General features: G+C 41.7%; 2 protein-coding genes across 2 annotated transcripts in view; both read right to left on the bottom strand.

The window, feature by feature from the left end:
- The window catches only part of LOC128018103 (espin-like), an 81,476-nt gene extending 75,321 nt beyond the window's left edge, over positions 1–6,155 (bottom strand). The window contains exons 1-2 of the mRNA XM_052603476.1: positions 5,747–6,155; positions 2,264–2,457 (exon numbers count right to left, since the gene is read on the bottom strand). Of these exons, the coding sequence (XP_052459436.1) occupies positions 2,264–2,457; positions 5,747–6,040 (488 nt within the window). The 5' untranslated portion in view covers positions 6,041–6,155. The remainder of the gene's footprint in view (positions 1–2,263; positions 2,458–5,746) is intronic.
- Positions 1–22,267, bottom strand: part of LOC128018190 (glutamine--fructose-6-phosphate aminotransferase [isomerizing] 1) — a 368,579-nt gene that overhangs the window by 92,843 nt on the left and 253,469 nt on the right. The window lies entirely within an intron of this gene.

Below are 22,267 nucleotides of genomic sequence, written 5' to 3' on the forward strand. Positions count from 1 at the left end.
AAACTTTTAACCTTTTTCCCATCACAATGCTGACATGTTATGTGCCAGAGCTGTCGCTGTTACCTAAAACTACAAGTGGCACTCACTCAAACTTTGTTTAATAAATCTATTTACATATTCTAAATTTCTACAATATAGACAGCAATTTGTACCACCACAAATACATCCAGGACTAATAACTGACCTATGCTGGGTTTAAAGATAGTGAACATTGATCTTGGCAGCAGGCTCCAGTGTGGATTGTCTATCAGCAAACAAGATAGTCCTCATATACAGCAGGAAATTAGGTGTAATCATATTTGTCTTTAAAAAATCATTACGCACATTATGGCTTTTGAAGCCAAGAGCCCTTCCTAATGGAATTAATTTTTCATATCAAACAGTGACATTGCTAAACTGGACGTTGGATACCTTGTAATTATTGCTATTAGACAAACAGTGCTATTTTTATTGCTCACATTTACACAAAAACTAATTTTCACCTTTTGGATGATTATATGGATTATATAAAATCATATTTATATACATAAAATGGCTTATTATTCACTATGTACTTATTCTATTCACTGTGTACTCTACCATATAGCGTATTAATTACAAAGCCAATTCCAAAAAAGTTGGGACGCTGTACAAATTTACATTTATTCATTTAGCATCTCAAAAAAGTTGGGACAAGGCCACGTTTATCACTGTGTGGCATCCCCTCTTCTTTTTATAACAGTCTGCAAACGTCTGGGGACTGAGGAGACAAAGTTGCTCAAGTTTAGGAATAGGAATGGTATACCATTCTTGTCTAACACAGGCTTCTAGTTGCTCAGCAGGTCTTCTTTGTCGCAACTTCCTCTTTATGACGCACCAAATGTTTTCAATCGGTGAAAGATCTGGACTGCTGGCCGTTTCAGTCCCCGGATCCTTCTTCTACGCAGCCATGATGTTGTAATTGATTCAGTATGTGGTCTGGCATTGTCATGTTGGAAAATGCAAGGTCTTCCCTGAAAGAGACGACGTTTGGATGGAAGCATATGTTGTTCTAGAACTTGGATATATCTTTCAGTATTGATGGTGCCTTTCCAGATGTGTAAGATGCCCATGCCACACACACTCATGCAACCCCATATCATCAGAGATGCAGGCTTCTGAACTGAGCGCTGATAACAACTTGGGTTGTCCTTGTCCTCTTCAGTCCGGATGACATGGCGTCCCAGTTTTTCAAAAAGATCTTAACGTCTTTGATTCGTCTGACCACAGAACAGTTTTCCACTTTGCCACAGTCCATTTTAAATGAGCCTTGGCCCAGAGAAAATGCCTGCGCTTCTGGATCTCTATTTAGATATGGCTTCTCTTTTGACCTATAGAGTGTTTGCCGGCAACGGCTATTGGCACGGTGGATTGTGTTCACCGACAATGTTTTCTGGAAGTATTCCTGAGCCCATGTTGTGATTTCCATTACAGTATCATTCCTGTATGTGATGCAGTCCCGTCTAAGAGCTGAAGATCACGGGCATCCAGTGTGGTTTTCCGGCCTTGACCCATCTTGACTTCTGAGAGACACTGCCACTCTGAGAGGTTCTTTTTATACCCAATCATGTTGCCAATTGACCTAATAAGTTGCAAAATGGTCCTCCAGCCGTTCCTTATATGTACATTTAACTTTTCCGGCCTCTTATTGCTACCTGTTCCAACTTTTTTGGAATGTGTAGCTCTCATGAAATCCAAAATGAGCCAATATTTGACATGACATTTCAAAATGTCTCACTTTCAACATTTGATATGTTAACTATCTTCTATTGTAAACAACATATAAGTTTATGAGATTTGTAAATGATTCCATTCCTTTTTTACTCACAATTTGTACAGTGTCCCAACTTTTTAGCAATCGGGTTTGTATATAAGGTTAAGTTTTCGAGCCAGCATCAAGTACAAGGCTATAATATAAGGCAGAGTATTTTTTTTTTCTGCACATGCAACATCTGGGCATTCGATGAGCAGTTTTGTTTTTTGAAATTTTTAGTGTGCACACAATGAAAATCACACTATTTATAATAAAAATTGCAAATATGCAAATTAGGATGCACCTAACAACACTGTTATTCCATTTCCATAACTTAGACCTAACGATAATTTAAGAACACTCATAATAACATTCATGATTCCTGTAAAATGATTAGAAAAGTGCTTGAATTATTAAAAATAAACAAATAAATGAATAAATAAAAACAAGGTCCCAGTACGAAACTGTCCCAATATTAGAGAGTGATCTTACTGTGGGCTGTGTTCCAGTAGCAGCCTGAGTGAGGGTAAGTCCCCTTTAGCTGCCGCATAATGAACAGGCAACGCCCCCGTATCCGTGACAACAGTAGGATCCCCTTCCCCACTTTTCAGCAACCAATCAATGATCTCATGATGGCTGAAGCGAGAAGCCAGATGCAGGACAGTGGCCCCTGAGCTATCCTTATCCTGTAAACAACACAGTACATAATATATTTTAAAAAATACCATACATTAACTAACAGTCAGCTGGAATACAGAAATATATTTCAATGGTAAATTTCTAAATTGTTCAAAGGCAACAATCTGCAAGCTACATGTTATACATGCTGCATGTTATACAGTACTGACGAGGAACATGGGTGTATTTCAACAGATTTATTTGTAATATATAAGACAAAATATGAATAATTTTCAGGCACATATGTTGACCCAGGGTCTCTACTGGATCATATTTAACTGACCAAATATTTTGTAGTCATTCAAACTTGCAGTGCAGATATGAAACACAATAATGTAATGTGAAGCCCTTCCACAGACGCTGCGCTCCCCATTGATGGCAGCATGTGCACCGAAGTAAAAAAAGGACAACAGCAAGAGCTCCAGTTACTTTTTCATTATGAAAAACACATTTTTGAACTAATGAGGTGAGGTGTACAACTAGACCTATTGACTTTCTCCAACAAAACAAATTCTAGTATATCTGCAAATTTATTTTTAAGGTATTTCATTGTAATACCTAACAACAAAAGTTCATAGACTCAGATGAGGACTAATGAAAAAGTAAAGGATTAAGTAAGGTTTTTTTTTACTTATTTATTTTGAAAACTTACTTCTGGCTACAGATTGTGCTACAGCTAATTGAGCATTTATTTCAAATCCACTACATTTCAAACAGAAAATACTGTATGTTTCACCTACTGAGAATGATATGTGATCTACAGTGTTTGCGGATCTTCATTAAGTTTGCGGATGACATGACTTTATTGGGTCTCATTAGCAACAAAGGTGAGACAAACTACAGGAGAGAAGTGAGCCGCCTGGCCGGGTGGTGCAGTGACAACAATCTCTCTCTGAACATGGAGAAGACGAAGGAAATTGTTGTTGACTTCAGGAGAGCGCACACTCAGCACGTTCCTCTGACCATCAACGGTGCGACTGTGGACAGAGTGAGCAGCACCAAGTTCCAGGGTGTGCACATCACAGAGGACCTCTCCTGGACCGACAACACTGTAGCACTGGCCAAGAAATCACAACAGCGTCTCTACTTCCTCCGCAAACTGAGGAGAGCCAGAGCCCCACCCCCCATCATGTACACCTTCTACAGAGGCACCATCGAGAGCCATCACTGTGTGGTATGGCGCCTGCAACGCGTCCTGAAGAAAGACTCTGCAACGCATAGTGAGAGCAGCTGAGAAGTTCATTGGTGTCCCTCTCCACTCTGTCCAGGAAATTTACGGAACCCGCCCCTCACCCGTAAAGCCCCCCCCCCCCCCCCCACCCCCCCAAGATCACACATCGCTGCTTTTTGGCTTATGATGTGCCTGGAACTCCACACTTTCCTGAAAACAGCAACTGGATAAAGGCACAGATGTGGCACTTCTATCTCGTTCCATTTAAATATTTTCTTCTTCTTGGTTTGCATTTGCAGGATAGTACTGTTTGCTCTTAGCGCTAAAGGAATGCTTCATTCCATACTTATACTTGCTGCACGAATCACACACTTGACTTCTGAAGGAGTGTTTTATCCAAGGCACGCTCAAGCGGCTAAACTGAAGTCACACTTAGTAGGATCTCGAGAACACTGTTGAGTAAATTCTCTGACCATGATACTGAAGGCTAAATTACTTTTATAAGGATCTCCTACTAATGAGATGAGATATCTTATTAGATGAGGTGATGAATGGGCCATGAAATCAGTTTATGCCTCAGTGTGGGTGCTGAGCATACACTGATGGGTGTGTTTCTGTGTCTTCATTACACTTCATTAGAAAGCTTTATTTATGTCTTGTCAGGTTAAAAGCACATCAAGTTTAAAGGGATAGTTCACCCAAAATGTAAAATTAGCCCATGACTTACTCACCCTCAAGCCATCCTAGGTGTACATGACTTTCTTCTTTCAGGCAGACCCATTCAGAGTTATAAGTATCCCACATGGCTCCGGGAGTGAATAAAGGTCTCCTGTAGCAATCTGATGTTTTTTTTTTTTTGTAAGAAAAATATCCATATTTAAAACCTTATATACTGTAATCTCTAGCTTCCGTTAACTGTCGTATGCGCGTTCATCCCGGGTGGATGACGTAAGAAGTATGCATGGCGCATGTGCTGGTGAGAAGTGACGAATGTGGAAGCAGAGAGACAAAACAAAACAAAACAAAACAAAACCCTGGTCATGGATTAGAAGTACAAAATGAGGATTTGTAAAGAAAATGACAGAGAATTTTGATATAAGCCAAGAGGAAACTGGTTTTCCTTTGCTAAAATAAGGAAAATTTGCTTCCTTTGATTCTGTAAAGAAATGTAGGTTTTCGCGAGACTAGCAATAGCATCTGTCCGGAACGGCTTCTACGTAAGACAGTTAGCCCAAGCTACAGAAAAGTGGTTATAATGTTTTAAATATGGATATGTTTCTTAAAAGAACACATCGATTCGCTAAAGGAGATCTTTACTCACTCCCCGGAGCTGTATGAGACACTTTTTTATTAAGGATGGATGCACTTTATTGGACTTCTTTTGAACTTTTGAAAAGAAACACCTCCCCACTGCCATTATGAAGATTGGAAGAGCCAGGAGAATTTCAGTATAACTCTGAATGGATCTGTCTGAAAGAAGTAAGTCATGCACGAAGGATGCCTTGAGGGTGAGTAAATCATAGGCCAATTTTGATTTTGGGGGAAACTATCCCTTTAATGACTTTAAAAGCCAAATTCAGCAAGACAGTTGGCTCATCACTAATGGGGGGAAAGGTGAGATTGAGTAAAAGGGTCCCAGAGTATTGTGGAGGCCTGCAGCTAACTCACTAAATAACATTAAACACCACCACAAGATGTGAATGTCTGTTTTAACTATGCACAGAAAAATATCTTTGATCCACGTCCAATTGTGTGAAATTATGGGTAATATTTCACCCAATATTTTTTTGTTAATATGCTGCAGTTCTGTATGCTAATGAGAATATCTGAAATTATTATACTTATATATATATATATATATATATATATATATATATATATATATATATATATATATATATACAAAATATTTATTCAAATGTTAGAAATGGTTAAAAATGCTATAAAATGCTAATCACTGAAATTAACATTATATTATATATATACTTTTTTTCTTTTTTTTTTTCTCCCGCAGAGCACCCACTGTACACTTTATATGTAGTCTAATAATTGTCTGGGATATGTTGTTGATACTTTCTATTTACAGGGACACTGTTACCCTTGAAAGTCTTCGTAAAGATACTCACGGCCGCTCGACATCCTCCGTGCGTCACGAGCCACTGTAGGCAGGTCAGGTTGCCGGTGGCTGAGGCGTCATGCGCTGGACTTGCGCCGTTCCTCGCCAGGCTGTTCGCCGGTAAACCCGCTTCCTCAACCAAATACCTCAGACAGGTGAGCTTCCCCGCTCGAGCTGCGTGGTGTACGGGAGTCGCTCCCAACACATCTTTCACATCACTGTTCAGGACCTTCTCCGCTAACTGTACCTTAAGAGTTTGTACATCCCCTTGCCTTGCTGCGAGAAGTGTCCTCTCTACCACCATGATGATCGCAGCGCCTCCAAACAAATGACTATAAGCGCACCATTACGCGTCAGTTAACACAAGTCCACGCGCGTGTTCCGCGCAGCCAACGGTCAGCGAGTTACTTTGTTCTGTCCATCCCTCTTTGTTTGTATCACCACACCATAAAGGTGTCGACCTACACCTAAGAAATATATTCAGATGATATATTATTATTCATTATATGGCATAACAAAATAAATAATAATAATAAATAAAAAACACCTCCATTCACCGCGTAGCTGTTAACTAAGAAAACCAGCCAAGCATTTCATTACGGTCTTACTGGTCGTCAACGCATCCAATGGCTATAGCTACCGATCTTGTCTTCACCTGTTGCGTTGCTTGATTCAGGTAAACACACAGACTAACAAAATAGTAACACCGCAACGCGTCTGCTTCAGATCAAGTAAATGGGCTGCTCGTTCAGAAGTCTTGAGGGACTGAACTTGTGAATAATCCATTAAGGGGAGGAGAACTGTGTTGGCCTCACTTAAATCGGCTCAGATAATAAAGGGATAGCGCGTCATGATGGTGTTTTGTTGTACGAGCAGGATTCACTTGTTTGGTTTCATTATTTTCTAAAACAAGGTTATTTATGCATATATTGGTTTGTTTATTTTATATTTCTTTAAACACGATTTCTGATTGGCAGAAGAAGAATGTTCTCTGTTTTATTCATACATAAAATGCAGATGACGAACTAGCGTCTTACTAATTCTTTGCTGTGATGTTAATTGATTTTGAGTCATAAAAATGATATATAGGGGGAGACCGGGTATGGTTGTAACACTTTTTTCTTTAGCACCTAAAATTACCTTTTTTAGGCGACACGTCTAAAACTTTTAGGCAAAGTACCCACATTTTTATACTACAAATGGCAACAATTTAAATGTATTCAACTATATCACAAACTTTGTGAGATGATGACAAATACAAGGTGGTCCTTTGTTACAACCTACCCCACTACTGGGGTAGGTTGTAACACATACTGGGGTAAGTTGTAACAGGTAGACAAAATATGCAAAAGTGATATGCCACAACAACAGTTGTATTTTAAAAGAATGGCTGCAACAATAAATATGTGTGAATATGGGGAGTGTATGAGCATATTGTGTGTTTTTGTGCATGTGTGCCTTTGTGTGTGTGCGTTTGTGTGTGCATGTGTGTAAGTGCACATTTATATGGGTGCACATTCATATGGGTGTGTGTGTGTGTCTCTATGTGTGTGTGTGTGTGTGTGTGTGTGTGAGAGAGAGAGAGAGAGAGAGAGAGACCAAATTAACAGACGTATGTTTATCCCCACTCCAGAGAATGAACAAATGAAATGCATTCTTTACCAGTCACAATGGTTACAAGAACAAAAAAAAAAAAAAAAAAAAAACCCTGAAAAGTCTGGGGTTCCGCTTCATAAACGAGCCAAACCAATAAGGTCCCTGCCATTTTCTTCTCATTTTCTTCTCAGGCTTATGACAAATACTCCTCCTGCTCCCTTGGTGAAGACCTGGTGAGGACTTTATTATCCTACACGAGGAAGGTCCCTCAATCCCTGGTCTTTCAGTTCCTTATATTTCTGCCAATATCTGTTCAAGTTTACATGGCAGATTCTGTGGGATTTTGCCACTGCCCTAAAAGACTTTCCTTTCCTAACTTTCTCTGCTGCTCTTTTTAAAGGACAAGTTCTAGGCATTCTATAGAATTGTTATAATCACAAAAATGTTCTTGGTTGTATGTAAGGGGATGGTTGTAACACGCTTTCAAAACACGTGTTACAACCTACCCCTTCACTGTCACCCATTGTTTAGCAAGCTGTATTAGCATGGTGCTTTGAAATTGGCAGAAGGTTGATACACCATTCTTTACTAGAGAAACTACAGTTTGACCTGATATAACTCATACAACATTATCTACAACGGTAGAAGTACTAAACAAAATACCTCAGAATTTGATTTTCTGCTGTAGCTTCAGGAGAGATAGCAACACAGACTGGAAAACCTCCATGTGGGATTGTAAAGGAAGCCTGATGAAACTGAAATTGTCACATGACTCCTCCTATCTTGTCCCTGATTCATGGAATTGGTAGTGTTACAACTTGTCCCGTGTTACAACTATACCCGGTCTCCCTATATATATATAACAATAGTTTTTCATTAGTGGCATTCTAGATCTTTGGGGGTAAGCTGTCTCCGAGATTTGAGGCAGAAGGCCATAGTGACACATTGTTTTTGGAAATATAATTTAATTTCAAAAAAAGTATAATGATGTTATTATTTAACAATTCCTTGTGTTAGATTTACATTTTAAACATCTCTTTTGCTTTTGTTAATCTCTTGACTATGATTCTAGTATTTAATTTGACCCAATTCTCTAAATACATAATTTTACATAAAATTTATGGTTTAATATTGTGCATTAATGCCAGCTTTTCACATTTGTAGCTACCTTAATAGCCTACATTAATAAATACATTCATATGAATTATATCAAATGTAATTTATAGGCTACATTCTGTAAAAATTTATTATAACAAGTTTACCCTGGAGGGCTTAGTGTCTCAAGTAAGCGTTGGCCCCGTTTCTTTCTTTCTTTCTTTCTTTCTTTCTTTCTTTCTTTCTTTCTTTTATTCATTTATTTTTATTTATTTTTTGTGCTATGACAACTAAATTAGAAATTGTTTCTATTTATATGCTCTGTAATATAAAGTAAATGCATATTATCGTCCACCATCTTTCTATCTATCATACATCAGAATGCAATCGTTAGATGCGATCTTTATAATCATTCGTTTATTTATTTATCGAATATAATGTAGGACTATACAGTGGGTGCGGGCAAGAACCAAATTGTTTTCATTGTTTTTTTTTGTTTTTGTATGTAACCGAAACACTCCATTGTCTTCACGTGCACAACAGCAATTGCTGGAGCTGCCGCGTGAATGACGTTGAACTCTCCCACTGGCGTCAGTAGCGCGCCATCTTCATTTATTTAACTATACCGAAAAGCACGAGCCAGGCTTATTAATGGTTAAAGGGTTAGTTCACCCAGTTAGCAAAATGATGTAATTAATAACTTACCCTCATGTTGTTTCAAACTCGTGAGACCTCAGTTTATCTTTGGAACACAGTTTAAGATATTTTAGATTTAGTCCGAGAGCTCTCAGTCCCTCCATTGAAGCTGTGTGTACGGTATACTGTCCATGTCCAGAAAGGTAAGAAAAACATCATCAAAGTAGTCCATGTGACATCAGAGGGTCAGTTAGAATGTTTTGAAGCATCAAAAATACATTTTGGTCCAAAAATAGCAAAAACGTCGACTTTATTCAGCATTGTCTTCTCTTCCGTGTCTGTTGTGAGAGAGTGTTAAAAAAAAGCAGTCTGGATATCCGGTTCGCGAACGAATCATTCAATTCACCAAATCGAACTGAATCGTTTTAAACAGTTTGCATCTCTAATACGCATTAATCCACAAATGACTTAAGCTGTTAACTTTTTTAATGTGGCTGACACTCCCTCTGCGTTCAAACAAACTAATATCCCGGAGTAATTCATGTAAAACATTGACTCATTCACGAGTCAAGAACCGTTTCTGTCAGACGCGTCCGATTCGAGAACCGAGGAGCTGATGATACTGCGCATGTGAGATTCAGCGTGAAGCAGACCGACACACAGAGCGCCTGAACTGAACTGATTCTTTTTTGTGATTGATTCTGAACTGATTCTGTGCTAGTGTTATGAGCACGGGTAAACCGAAGGCTTGAATCAAGGGCAATCATCGCAAATGATGCCATTAAGTCAAGCTCAAAAGAACCAGTGAACCATTTTCTTCAACCGGTTTACTGAATCGAACTGTCCGAAAGAACTACTGGTGATCCGAAAACCAATGCAACTGGTTCTTGACTCGTGAACGAGTCAGTCTGTTGTTCGTTATCTGGCTCGGCTCAGTGTTCATCTTCAGTTCTCTCTTCACAGCAGTTCAGTCAGTGTACTGTTTGACTGCATGCATGTCACGCTGTCTGATCTGGGTGTCCGCTAGTGATCTCACTTCCCCTTAGGCACCTCACCGTAGGCACTACTATTCCCACAAGCCTTGTCCGTTCATCACAGTAATTGCACTCCGGTTAATTGCACTCAGGTGTCTTCACTTGTTAGTCATTATCCTCCCTATATTAACCAGTCTTTTCCTGTTTGTCTTTATGGGTTCCTTCCGTTTCCTGTCGTACCCAGTCCTCTCGTCCTCCGAGAATCCTCGCTTTCCAAGTTCCTGTTCCTGTTCCCTTCCTGTTCCTTCCCTATTTGTTATTTTTTGGATTGTTTCTGGTTTTGACCCTGGCTTGTTGGATAACGATTTGGATTACCCTAAATAAAAGAACATACTGCAATTGGATCTCTCTTTCCCTGTGTTTCATTGGGTCACGATCATCACAGAAGGACTCCATCCACTAAGATCCAGCAGTATGTCTTTTGATGTTTCCTCCCCAGTCACCGAGCGGGAGAGAAAGAAGTGTTTTGAGGGAACCCGCCTGTTCGTGTTTTGTGGGACCAGGGGAGGACGCAGAGGAGTGAGTGGTCGAGAGGAGGTCCGGCATCGCTCTCCACCATGGCCCCCCTTCGACCCTGGGTTCATGAGGGACGGATGGGAACCGCCATCTTACCATTGCGGATGGAAAGGGGAGAGGAGGCGCACGTGTGCCGAGCCAGCGCCGCTGCGTGAAATGGCCGCCGGCCCAGCGCCGCTGCCCAGGATGGCCACAAGCCCAGCGCCACTGCCCATGATGGCCGCAAGTCCAGCGCCACTGCACCAGATGGCCGCCAGCCCAGCACCATGAGGCAAGATGGACGCCAGCCCAGCACCACAGCACAAGGTGGTCATCAGCCCAGCGCCACGATGCAAGATGGCTGCCAGTCCAGCGTCTCAATGCAAGATGGCCGCCAGCCTAGCGTCACAGCCCAAGATGGCCGCCAGTCCAGAGTCATGGCACAAGATAGCTGCTTTTCCAGTGCCTCTGCACAGTATGACAGACACAGTTGACCTTCCAGAGTCAGGTCAGGTTCCCGTTGACCCTCCAGAGTCAAGTCAGGTTCCCGTTGACCCTCCAGAGTAGAGTCAGGTTCCCGTTGACCCTCCAGAGTCGAGTCAGGTTCCTGTTGACCCTCCAGAGTCGAGTCAGGTGCTCAGTGACCCTCCAGAGTCAGGGTTAGTCACCGTTGACCTGCCAGAGTCAGGGCTAGTCACCATTGACCTTCCAGAGTCAGGGCTAGTCACTGTTGACCTTCCAGAGTCAGGGCTAGTCACCGTTGACCTTCCAGAGTCAGGGCTAGTCACCGTTGACACTCCGGAGTCAAGCCAAGTCAATGGTGAAATTCATGGACAAAGTCCAGTCACCAGTATTCTACATGAACAAGGTCAAGCCACCAGTGATCTTCATGGGCAAGGTCAAGTCAACAGTATTCTTCATGGGCAAGGTCAAGTCACCGACTATCTTCATGGTCAAAGGCAAGTCACCATTGATCTTCATGAACAAATGCAAGTCACCAATGATCTTCATGAACAAATGCAAGTCACCAATGATCTTCATGAACAAAGGCAAGTCACCAATGATCTTAATGAGCGGAGTCAGGCCACCAATAATCTTCATGAGCAGAGTCAAGTCAGCATTGATCTTCTGTAATCCAGTTTTAGCACCATGGGATTACCAGAGTCTCTCCACGTCTCTGTGGAACTACCAGAGCCTCCCCACGTCTCTGCTGAACTAACAGAGCCTCCCCACGTCTCTGCTGAACTAACAGAGCCTCTTCACACCTTTGCTGAACTACCAGAGCCTCTCCACGTCTCTGCTGAACTACTAGAGCTTCTGCTCGGCTCGGCTGAACTACCAGAGTCTCTCATCGCCTCTGCAGAACTTCCAGAGCCTCGTCATGTCTCAGCTGAACTCTCTGAACGCTCGACTGATCCTGTCATGCCCATGCCCACGGAAGCTCCCCTCTCCTCAGGATGACCTTGGCTGGTGGGCTGCGCCGAGCCCAGGAGCTCTTCCTCCTCTTCAGCCGAGTCGGCATCCCATCGCAGATCCTGACTGACCAGGGTACCCCCTTCATGTCCCGGATGATGGCGGATGTCTGCAAGTTACTGAAGGTACAACAGCTCTGCACCACTGTGTACCACCCCCAGACCGACGGGCTCGTCGAGGTATTTAATCAAACGTTAAAGCAGATGCTGCACCGGGTGGCAGCCGAAGACAAGCAGGAATGGGACCAGATGCTCCCCTGTGTGCTCTTCGGCATTCTGGAAATCCCTCAGGCCTCCACTGACTTCACCCCCTTCAAACTGCTGTTCGGCCGACAGCCCCGCTGACTGCTCGACGTGGCCCGAGAGGCCTGGGATCAACAACCGGCGGTACACCGAATCACCATCGAGCATGTGCGTGAGATGAGGGAACGGATCGATCGTGATGCCCATCGTCCAGGAACATCTCGTAAAAGCACAACAAGCGCAGCAATGGCATTACAATCAAGGGGCCCAACCATGCCCTGGTCCTTGTGCCCACAGCTGCCTGCAAGTTCCTCGCTACCTGGCAAAGCCCTTATACAGTCACGGAAAAGGTCGGCCCCATTACGTACCGTGTCGGCGACCAGCCATCGAGGAGGGGGTACAGAAGATGCTGAGGTTAGGGGTAATCGAACCATCGCGCAGCCCCGTGGTCCAGCCCCATCGTCATGGTCCCAAAGCCCGATGGCACCCTCCGCTTCTGTAACAACTTCCGCCGCCTGAACGAGGTCTCCGAGTTTGATTGTCATTCGATGCCCCGCGTCGACGAGCTGCTGGATCGGTTGGGAAGGGCTACTGGCAAGTCCCATTGACAGAGCAGGCGAAATCTAAGACGGCCTTCTTCACCCCAAGTGGCCACTGGCAGTACCGGGTCCTTCTCTTCGGCCTCCACGGGGCCCCAGCCACCTTCCAACGGCTCATGAACGTCCTCCTCTGGCCGCACCAGGCCTATGCGGCTGCCTACCTCGACCAGGTCGTGATCCACTCAGAGACCTGGGAGGACCATCTAGAGCGGCTGCGGAGGGTGCTCACGGAGCTGCGCCAGGCTGGCCTGACCGCTAACCCCTGGAAGTGTCATCTGGCCCTAGCCGAGGCCAAGTATTTGGGGTATCAGGTGGGTCGCGACTGATGCATTGCCTGATCCGACCTCAGGAGAAGAAGGTGGCAGCTATCCTCTTTGCGCCGTGGCCCACCTCTAAAACACAGGTACGGGCCTTTTTGGGGCTGACGGGATATTATGGCTGCTTCATCCCTAACTTCTCCTCCTTAGCTTCTTCCCTGACAGTTCTGACCAGGAAGGGACAGCCGGAGAAAGTCTTGTGGAACTCCGGAACAGAAGCAGCATTCCTCAAGATCAAGGCCGCCCTGACGACGGAACCAGTCCTCCGTGCCCCTACTTCAACCGCCCCTTCCTGCTGCCAAACGACGTGACAGACACCGGGTTGAGAGCTGTCTTGTCACATGGCCACAACGGTAAGGAACACCCGGTGATGTTCATCAGCCAAAAGCTGACCCCCGCAGAACAGCGGTACGCCACCATAGAGAGGGAAGTGTCGGCCGTCAAGTGGGCAGTCTTGGCGCTCTGTTATTACCTCCTCGGCCGCCACTTCACCCACCTCACGGACCACGCTCCCCTGCATTGGATGGCCCGGGTGAAGGAGACCAACACCAGGGTGACGCGGTGGTTCCTGGCACTCCAGGACTTTAAATTCACCCTACAATATCGGGCGGGGACGGCCAACGCAAAAGTTCAAGACAAGACGCCGAGTACCGAACACCCAATCCAGCTCACAGCATCGCCTGTTCATTCACGGATTCCCTAAATAAAATCCACCCTTCGGGGAACTCAGCCTCATCCTCGTGTCGTGTCCTAATTCCCCCCGCCACAATATATGTGTGGCACAGATGGGGCACCCATGCTAAAATACAAAAGGGAACAAAAAGGGTTATAAACTGAACTGATCTTAAGTGAGCATTGCCGCAGGGCATGGACTGATTATCGAAAGCAACAACACACTCCGGCACTCCCTTGTGTTCAGTATATCATTACAGACGCCCTAACATAAAGTGCATTATTTGTATTTCAAATCCATTGACGTGGCGCATGCAGGTGGGTCAAAGATGCCAAAAATTATTTTAGAAAACAATGAAAGACTAGGAACTAAGGAAAGATCAGGGGCACAACAAGTTACAGCATCATTAAAAGGGAGTTGGTAGAGGGGAGGCCATCTGGAGACCTCTCCATGATTCGTGCTATACGGGTGGATCCAATGGGGCTCCGAGGTACCATAGCTGAAAATATTTGACAACCTATCATGTTGAACGTAGTGACCAAATAATTGCATGGCAACTTTTCAGTTAGCTGGGGGACGCGTGCACTTAACCCCTCCCCATAAATGCCAGATGTAGCCTACAGGTGTAAAACCCACATCATCATATGAGAAAAAAAAAAACAACAACTATTGCTAATCACAATTTACAGAAAGATGTTACGTTAAAACTGCATGGGTGGATTCTGTCTGTTTAATTTGAATTATGAATGCTTAACCCGCCCTAAAACTGATCCCAATCCCGTGTCCTTACTGCATCACCAGGATCCCTCTTCTTTTCATTGCTTTCTTCTCAACCATTTATATGAAAGAACAATACAAAAATAGAACGTTAAATAATAGATGCAAATTGTTACAACTGTTTTCTTTTTTTTTCTAACAAAATAATAATATAAATAAACTATAGTAGTCCATAAGCAGACAATGTATAAACTACACTAGTTTATTTTGTTTAAATTTCTCTAAAATCTAACCATGATGGAGGAAAAATAAATAAATAAAATATATTGGATATAAACCAATATATGTTGGTTTATAAATATTGATTTCCAAAAAGAGATTAAGAGACGAGTATAATTAATACATTACAGACGCATCCTTTTGTTCTACAGTCTAAAGTTCTTTGACAGGAGGAGTTGTCTGAGACGTGAGTGCATTTCTGTGAAGCGCCGGCTAGGAATATAAACCCCGCGCAGAATAGTGCAGTATGGCATTTTGGCTCAGACGACAACTACTCATAGCAAGCTCAACATGACTCCCAGCGCCAGTGCTGTATCTGCTCTGACTTGTGCGCCCCCAGAGACAGTTTATAAGAGACATGCCACTTCCTCAATCCTCAATGCAACTATATAAGGAAAACCCGTAACGGCAAATATGGCGGTTGTGTGCACATGTCCCGCCCCTCCCGCTGGAAAGCCAATGATCTTCTTTTAACGGTCAAGCCGGGAAACATTTAAGCCTATCGTCTGGTTCCACTGACGTATGCGCACAGTTGAGGAACCCTTGCACATGCGTAGTAAAGGTATAACCTGTGGGGAAAAAGGCATTTTAAACCTTTTTTTGGAGCAAAGTCATCTAAAATTTTCCCGTTGTCCAGCCCCATCGTCATGGTCCCAAAGCCCGATGGCACCCTCCGCTTCTGTAACGACTTCCGCCGCCTGAACGAGGTCTCCGAGTTTGATTGTCATTCGATGCCCCGCGTCGACGAGCTGCTGGATCGGTTGGGAAGGGCTACTGGCAAGTCCCATTGACAGAGCAGGCGAAATCTAAGACGGCCTTCTTCACCCCAAGTGGCCACTGGCAGTACCGGGTCCTTCTCTTCGGCCTCCACGGGGCCCCAGCCACCTTCCAACGGCTCATGAACGTCCTCCTCTGGCCGCACCAGGCCTATGCGGCTGCCTACCTCGACCAGGTCGTGATCCACTCAGAGACCTGGGAGGACCATCTAGAGCGGCTGCGGAGGGTGCTCGGAGGGTGCTCACGGACCAGGGTGCTCACGGAGGGTGCTCACGGACCAAATAATTGCATGGCAACTTTTCAGTTAGCTGGGGGACGCGTGCACTTAACCCCTCCCCATAAATGCCAGATGTAGCCTACAGGTGTAAAACCCACATCATCATATGAGAAAAAAAAAAACAACAACTATTGCTAATCACAATTTACAGAAAGATGTTACGTTAAAACTGCATGGGTGGATTCTGTCTGTTTAATTTGAATTATGAATGCTTAACCCGCCCTAAACTGATCCCAATCCCGTGTCCTTACTGCATCACCAGGATCCCTCTTCTTTTCATTGCTTTCTTCTCAACCATTTATATGAAAGAACAATACAAAAATAGAACGTTAAATAATAGATGCAAATTGTTACAACTGTTTTCTTTTTTTTTCTAACAAAATAATAATATAAATAAACTATAGTAGTCCATAAGCAGACAATGTATAAACTACACTAGTTTATTTTGTTTAAATTTCTCTAAAATCTAACCATCATGGAGGAAAAATAAATAAATAAAATATATTGAATATAAACCAATATATGTTGGTTTATAAATATTGATTTCCAAACAGAGATTAAGAGACGAGTATAATTAATACATTACAGACGCATCCTTTTGTTCTACAGTCTAAAGTTCTTTGACAGGAGGAGTTGTCTGAGACGTGAGTGCATTTCTGTGAAGCGCCGGCTAGGAATATAAACCCCGCGCAGAATAGTGCAGTATGGCATTTTGGCTCAGACGACAATTACTCATAGCAAGCTCAACATGACTCCCAGCGCCAGTGCTGTATCTGCTCTGACTTGTGCGCCCCCAGAGACAGTTTATAAGAGACATGCCACTTCCTCAATCCTCAATGCAACTATATAAGGAAAACCCGTAACGGCAAATATGGCGGTTGTGTGCACATGTCCCGCCCCTCCCGCTGGAAAGCCAATGATCTTCTTTTAACGGTCAAGCCGGGAAACATTTAAGCCTATCGTCTGGTTCCACTGACGTATGCGCACAGTTGAGGAACCCTTGCACATGCGTAGTAAAGGTATAACCTGTGGGGAAAAAGGCATTTTAAACCTTTTTTTGGAGCAAAGTCATCTAAAATTTTCAGCGATTTTTATCATATTTCACTGCTGTTTCTATATATGCTTTTTTATGACCCAGTGACCAGTGAAAGTGCAGTTCTGACTCTAGTTGTCACAGTATCTGGGTTGTGTTCCCTGGGTTTCCACTAGATGTCCTCCTTTCCCACGGTGTCTGTCACTTTATTAACTGTCCGTTCCCTTATTTGGTCACCTTCCTCCTTGTTTGGGTTAATTGATTATTCCCCACCTGTCTCCATTTCCCTCATTACCTTCTGTGTATTTATACCCGGTCTGTCTGAGTATGTGGCACGGAGTCCTTGGGCCTGTACCATGATTGTAGCTGAACAAATTCAGAGTTACAGGATTAGTTTTGAGTTGACAAAACCAAACCTCTCCAATCTGGCTTTGTTGGTACCATGATGCTGTTCATCAACTTTCTTTGTCAATTCAGGCTTTGATCCTGAGTTTGTGGAGCGCGTGCACATGAATGTGTGACATCACTGGCGAACAGCCAATCACGAGCCTTGCAATACAAAGCAAGTTTGATTTACTTCTCACGAGAGACCCAGCGAGATTCTAAACTAAAGGTTAAGAGATTGAAGAATATGACAAATTTAAATGTCATATGAAAAATGAAGGAGGACTAATAAAATAAATTATCTTGCTCCATCAGTGTAGTCACAAGTGGAACTTGTTAACTTAGTTTATACATTTGAAAATATATAGTGATAGAGACTTGAACATGTAAGTTCAGATTTGTAATTTTTTTAATAGTTCAATCTTTTGATACTACAGCTAATTTATATTACATGATATGTATACATTAATATTTATTTAAAATAATTTATAATAACTGTTAAACTAAAATTGCTTGTTTGTAAGAGATAAATAATAATATGAATCACAATAATTATATAAAACATAAAATTACTCAGTTATTATCATTAAAGCCAGACTTCTATTTTTTTTTTTTTTTAAGCATAAGTGACCTTTAATTTGGAGCAAGATAAACTGGAGTGACTTTGTGTCAGACATGTGCACTTCTCTCACATCTGATTGGTTCACCTTCAGTTTCAGATCTTGAATCCAGAACATAACCTGCCCCGGAGCAGGTTAGCCGTGCAGCGTAAGATACCATGGCAACGAACACCGATTAAAGCCGAGCTACTTTCATAGTACCTAAAACCCAGGGTTGGCGGAAACTAAGCTGAAACATAGCTGGCTAGCCACCTAATCCAGCTTCATGGTGCAGGCCCCTTGTCTTATGTTATCCGTAGTCTTGATCCTGCCTTGTGTTTTGTCTGTTCTTGTTATTGGATACTCTGGTTTTGATCCTACCTGGACTGTTTACTCTTTTGGATTACCCCTCAATAAATATCTTACTGCACTTGGATCTCTCCGTGTTTCCTGCATCACCGAACGTGACACTCTGCCCATTCATTTAGGTAGGAGCTGGTCTTGTTGGAGAAAACTGGAGAAAGCTGATGTTTTGGAGATGACCATAAGATTCCTGTTTACAGATGACGCTAATAGCCTAAAAGAAGGGTACACATTCAATGATGTCCAAGACTGCCAGAACTGCTGTGCACAGAGCTCCAGAATGATGACACAAATCCAACAAAAACTTCTTAATTTGAAATCTACCAGCTCAAGAATCGTAAACCCAGAAAGAAAAAGCAATGCTGCAATTCTCAGTCAACCACAGCCTGTGCCACTGATCAGCAATGCCAAAGTCTGGAGACCTTGGTAGATTTGCCATACAATTGAGTGTTATGTCCTTTTAATCCACACTTTTTAAAATTTTACATATTTGCAAACTGTGAAGACTCTTGTAATTTTAATTAGATGAATATTGTGTCTCATCAAATCATTGGTAAGTATTGCATAGGTGCATCCAAACAAATTAGATTGTCGTGGAAAAGTTCATTTATTTCAGTAATTCAACTCAAATTGTGAAACTTGTATATTAAATAAATTCAATGCACACAGACTGAAGTAGTTTAAATATTTGGTTCTTTTAATTGTGATGATTTTGGCTCAAATTCAACAAAAACCCACCAATTCACTATCTCAACAAATTAGAATATGGTGACATGCCAATCAGCTAATCAAATCAAAACACCTGCAAAGATTTCCTGAGCCTTCAAAAATGGTCTTTCAGTTTGGTTCACTAGGACACACAATCATGGGAAAGTCAAATTCACTCTCCTCACAGTTGTCAAGAAGGGCAAAATAAGCTATGTAGACCAAAATCATTTTCTGCACCAGGCTGTAAACATGGTTTTTTTCTGCTTTAAATTTGGACATTTTAACATGGGCTCACCTCTGTGAGCACCCCCCCTGGCTGGATTCAGAAACCAGGTGCTCGACTTGCAGTGTTACTTCACTCGTCGATATTGTGTCTGGTATGATAGCCCTGGTTCCGGCTTCATGCTTCCTGGTTCATGCGGCCATGTATAGGCTTCTGCAGGACCCTTCTTGATCATCAGGCCCCTGGCACGGCACTGTTTTTATCGTTCATGAGGAAAAAATCGTTCTCAAAGTGAATCCAATTATATCGTTTCTATGTGCCTTTATCGTTATAGTTGTGGTGTGGAATCCTGCAGGTTAAATCATCAGTGACTCTTGAAAACGCCTAAAACCCAAAGGGTTGTTAATTGTAAGACATTTGCACTACATCCTTTAATACTCGGGGTTGGTGCAGTGCAATGATTTAAATGAAACCACTCTTGTGTTGTTCACTAAAAGTTTTTTTTTTCTTTTTTTGTGAAGATGATCCATTTATTTCCCTGTTTCTACACTCTAAAAACTGCTGGGTTGAAAACAACCCAATTTGGGTTATTTTGACAACCCAGCGCTGGGTCAAAAAGGGACGAACCCAGCGCTGGGTTGTTTTAACCCAACCAGTTGGGTTATCACATTTAACCCAGCCTGCTGGGTTGCCATTTTTTATGGTTTAAAATGACTATATTGCAGGGTTTAAAAAAACAGAGCGGGTGTTTTTTATCACTGTATTTCAGAAGGAAAACTACTGTATTTAGAAAATGTTCGATATCATTTCGCATGTGCTTGATAAGGCAGCGTTTGTGAGCTCAGCACCGCTCTGCAGCCGTTACCGGAGAAACCTACCTCTCCCGCTCTTAGCGCCTCCTGCTGGCAGAAAATAAACTCGCAGAGTGCAGCCATGTGGGGAAACAATGCATTTCTACGTTAAAATTAACCCAAATTGAGCTAGGCATTAAACCTACAAATGTTGTTCATTTTAAATATCACTTTTACACACAAATAATAATTACCAAAAGGAAAATATTTATTAAAAACAAGAGAAAAGTCAAAAAGTAACATGTTAGAAGAAATGCAGAAAAGGATGGCATTAACAGAGTTCATAAAGCATTGAACATTTGATGAATATAACTTAAAATCAAATTGGACTTTGTTCAATTGTATATATTGTATAAAAATATACGAAAACACATACAATAAATATACAATTAGTTAGGTTTTTTTCCAACTATTCTGGCATGACAGTACACAAATAAATCACAACATTAACTTTGATATTATAACATTTAACAGACACGTGTGTGTGTGTGTGTGTGTGTGTGAAAGAATGTGAGCAGGTGTATGAATGACAGAGTGTAAACTCTTCTACTAAACAACACAGAAAAAGCACTTAACTTTTTTTTTTTTTACAAATTATAGACTTACAGTTTGTTTCATAGTCCATGAATACAGATCATGCATCACGGTCAATTTTCATGATCTCTTTAGCATAACTGATGTAATCATGAAGAAACCCCATCAGCACAGCATCTGACATCTACATCATCCAGGGCAGCGTCCTTCTTTAAAACCACCGCTGCATCAGTTTAGGGGAAAGAAGATTCTCCTCTCTGACCAGGATTCATCCCAGTCACCGCCTGTTCTTCATCAGTGGCCTAAGAGAAACACATTTGAAAAAATTAAACATTTAATTAAACTATCCATTTTCAGGTAGAGGTGTATTCACATCCGTAAGGATAGGTAAATAATCTGTGTTAAAGTTTCAACACTTTGTGCGGTTGTTTAATGTCTCAGTCCACCACAGCGCTCCAGAAGGCTATAATGGCAGCACTAGTGTGAGGACATGCGATATTGTTTGAATAAAGATTGCTTTCAGAAAGCTTCTTTAGTGAAACATTAAAACAGACATGACATTCACATACCTCACAAATGTTCATGTACATGGAGGGCTGCTCTTCAAACCCTTAGTTCACCAAATAATTAAAATGTTTATAATTTACTCTCCTCATGTTTTTCCAGACTCATACAAAATCTGCTAATTTTTTGGAAAACGTATGAATATATTTAATATTCTCTTTTTGTGTCCTCCATTGCTGGTCTGGGAGACCAGTATTTTATTTTGAACATACATGTTTGCTATCATATAATTTAAGATGTATTCATATATAAATATCAGAATTTACATCTACAATAACTCTATATTTATGAAGCTTGAAAATACTGATTATCTAAACTATAAATGGATTAACAAATATTATGAGAAAACTAAAAATATATTAATTTATGTTGTAAAGACAGACAAAAGTCTTATAGGTTTGGAATGACTTGAGGGCAAGTAAATTATTTTTTGTGTGAACTTTACCTCTAAGAGCGCAGACCAAGAATGATGACTCTCCAAATCAGACAACTCCAAAGTTGGTTTGATTTCTGCAATAAAAAACACAGACATCAATGGTCTTAATGAAATGAGCACGTAATCACACTGTTGTTGCATCAAAATGTAAAGTAAACCAGCAGGAGACAACAGAAAAATTTATTTTCTAAAAATAACTTACATAAAATCTCAAAGGAATGATGCTCTCCCATGTCTCTTGCTTTTAACATCTACAAAAACAAAAAACAAACATTATTTTACTCTTAGTAAAACACAACAACAACTGATAACATGAAATTATGAAGTTTACTTGCCTTAAACGATCTTTCCCTCTCTTCAGAAGAAGCTGAGAAAACCTCCTCCTCACACAAGCAGACTTGTGTGTCCTTAACTCCAGTTAGTTTGAGTTCTGCAAAGAGGGGCATCAATGGTTTCAATATAACATATACATACATACATATATAAAATCACACTGTTTTTGCATCAAAATGTGAAGTTAACAGGCAGGACACAACAGAAACATAAAAAAAGTAATAATAATTTAACTCACATCAGTTTCAAAAGAATGAAGTTATCTTGTCTCTGGATTTCAACATCTAAAAAAA

The sequence above is a fragment of the Carassius gibelio genome, chromosome A8, assembly GCF_023724105.1.
Source record: "Carassius gibelio isolate Cgi1373 ecotype wild population from Czech Republic chromosome A8, carGib1.2-hapl.c, whole genome shotgun sequence".
NCBI lineage: Eukaryota > Metazoa > Chordata > Actinopteri > Cypriniformes > Cyprinidae > Carassius > Carassius gibelio.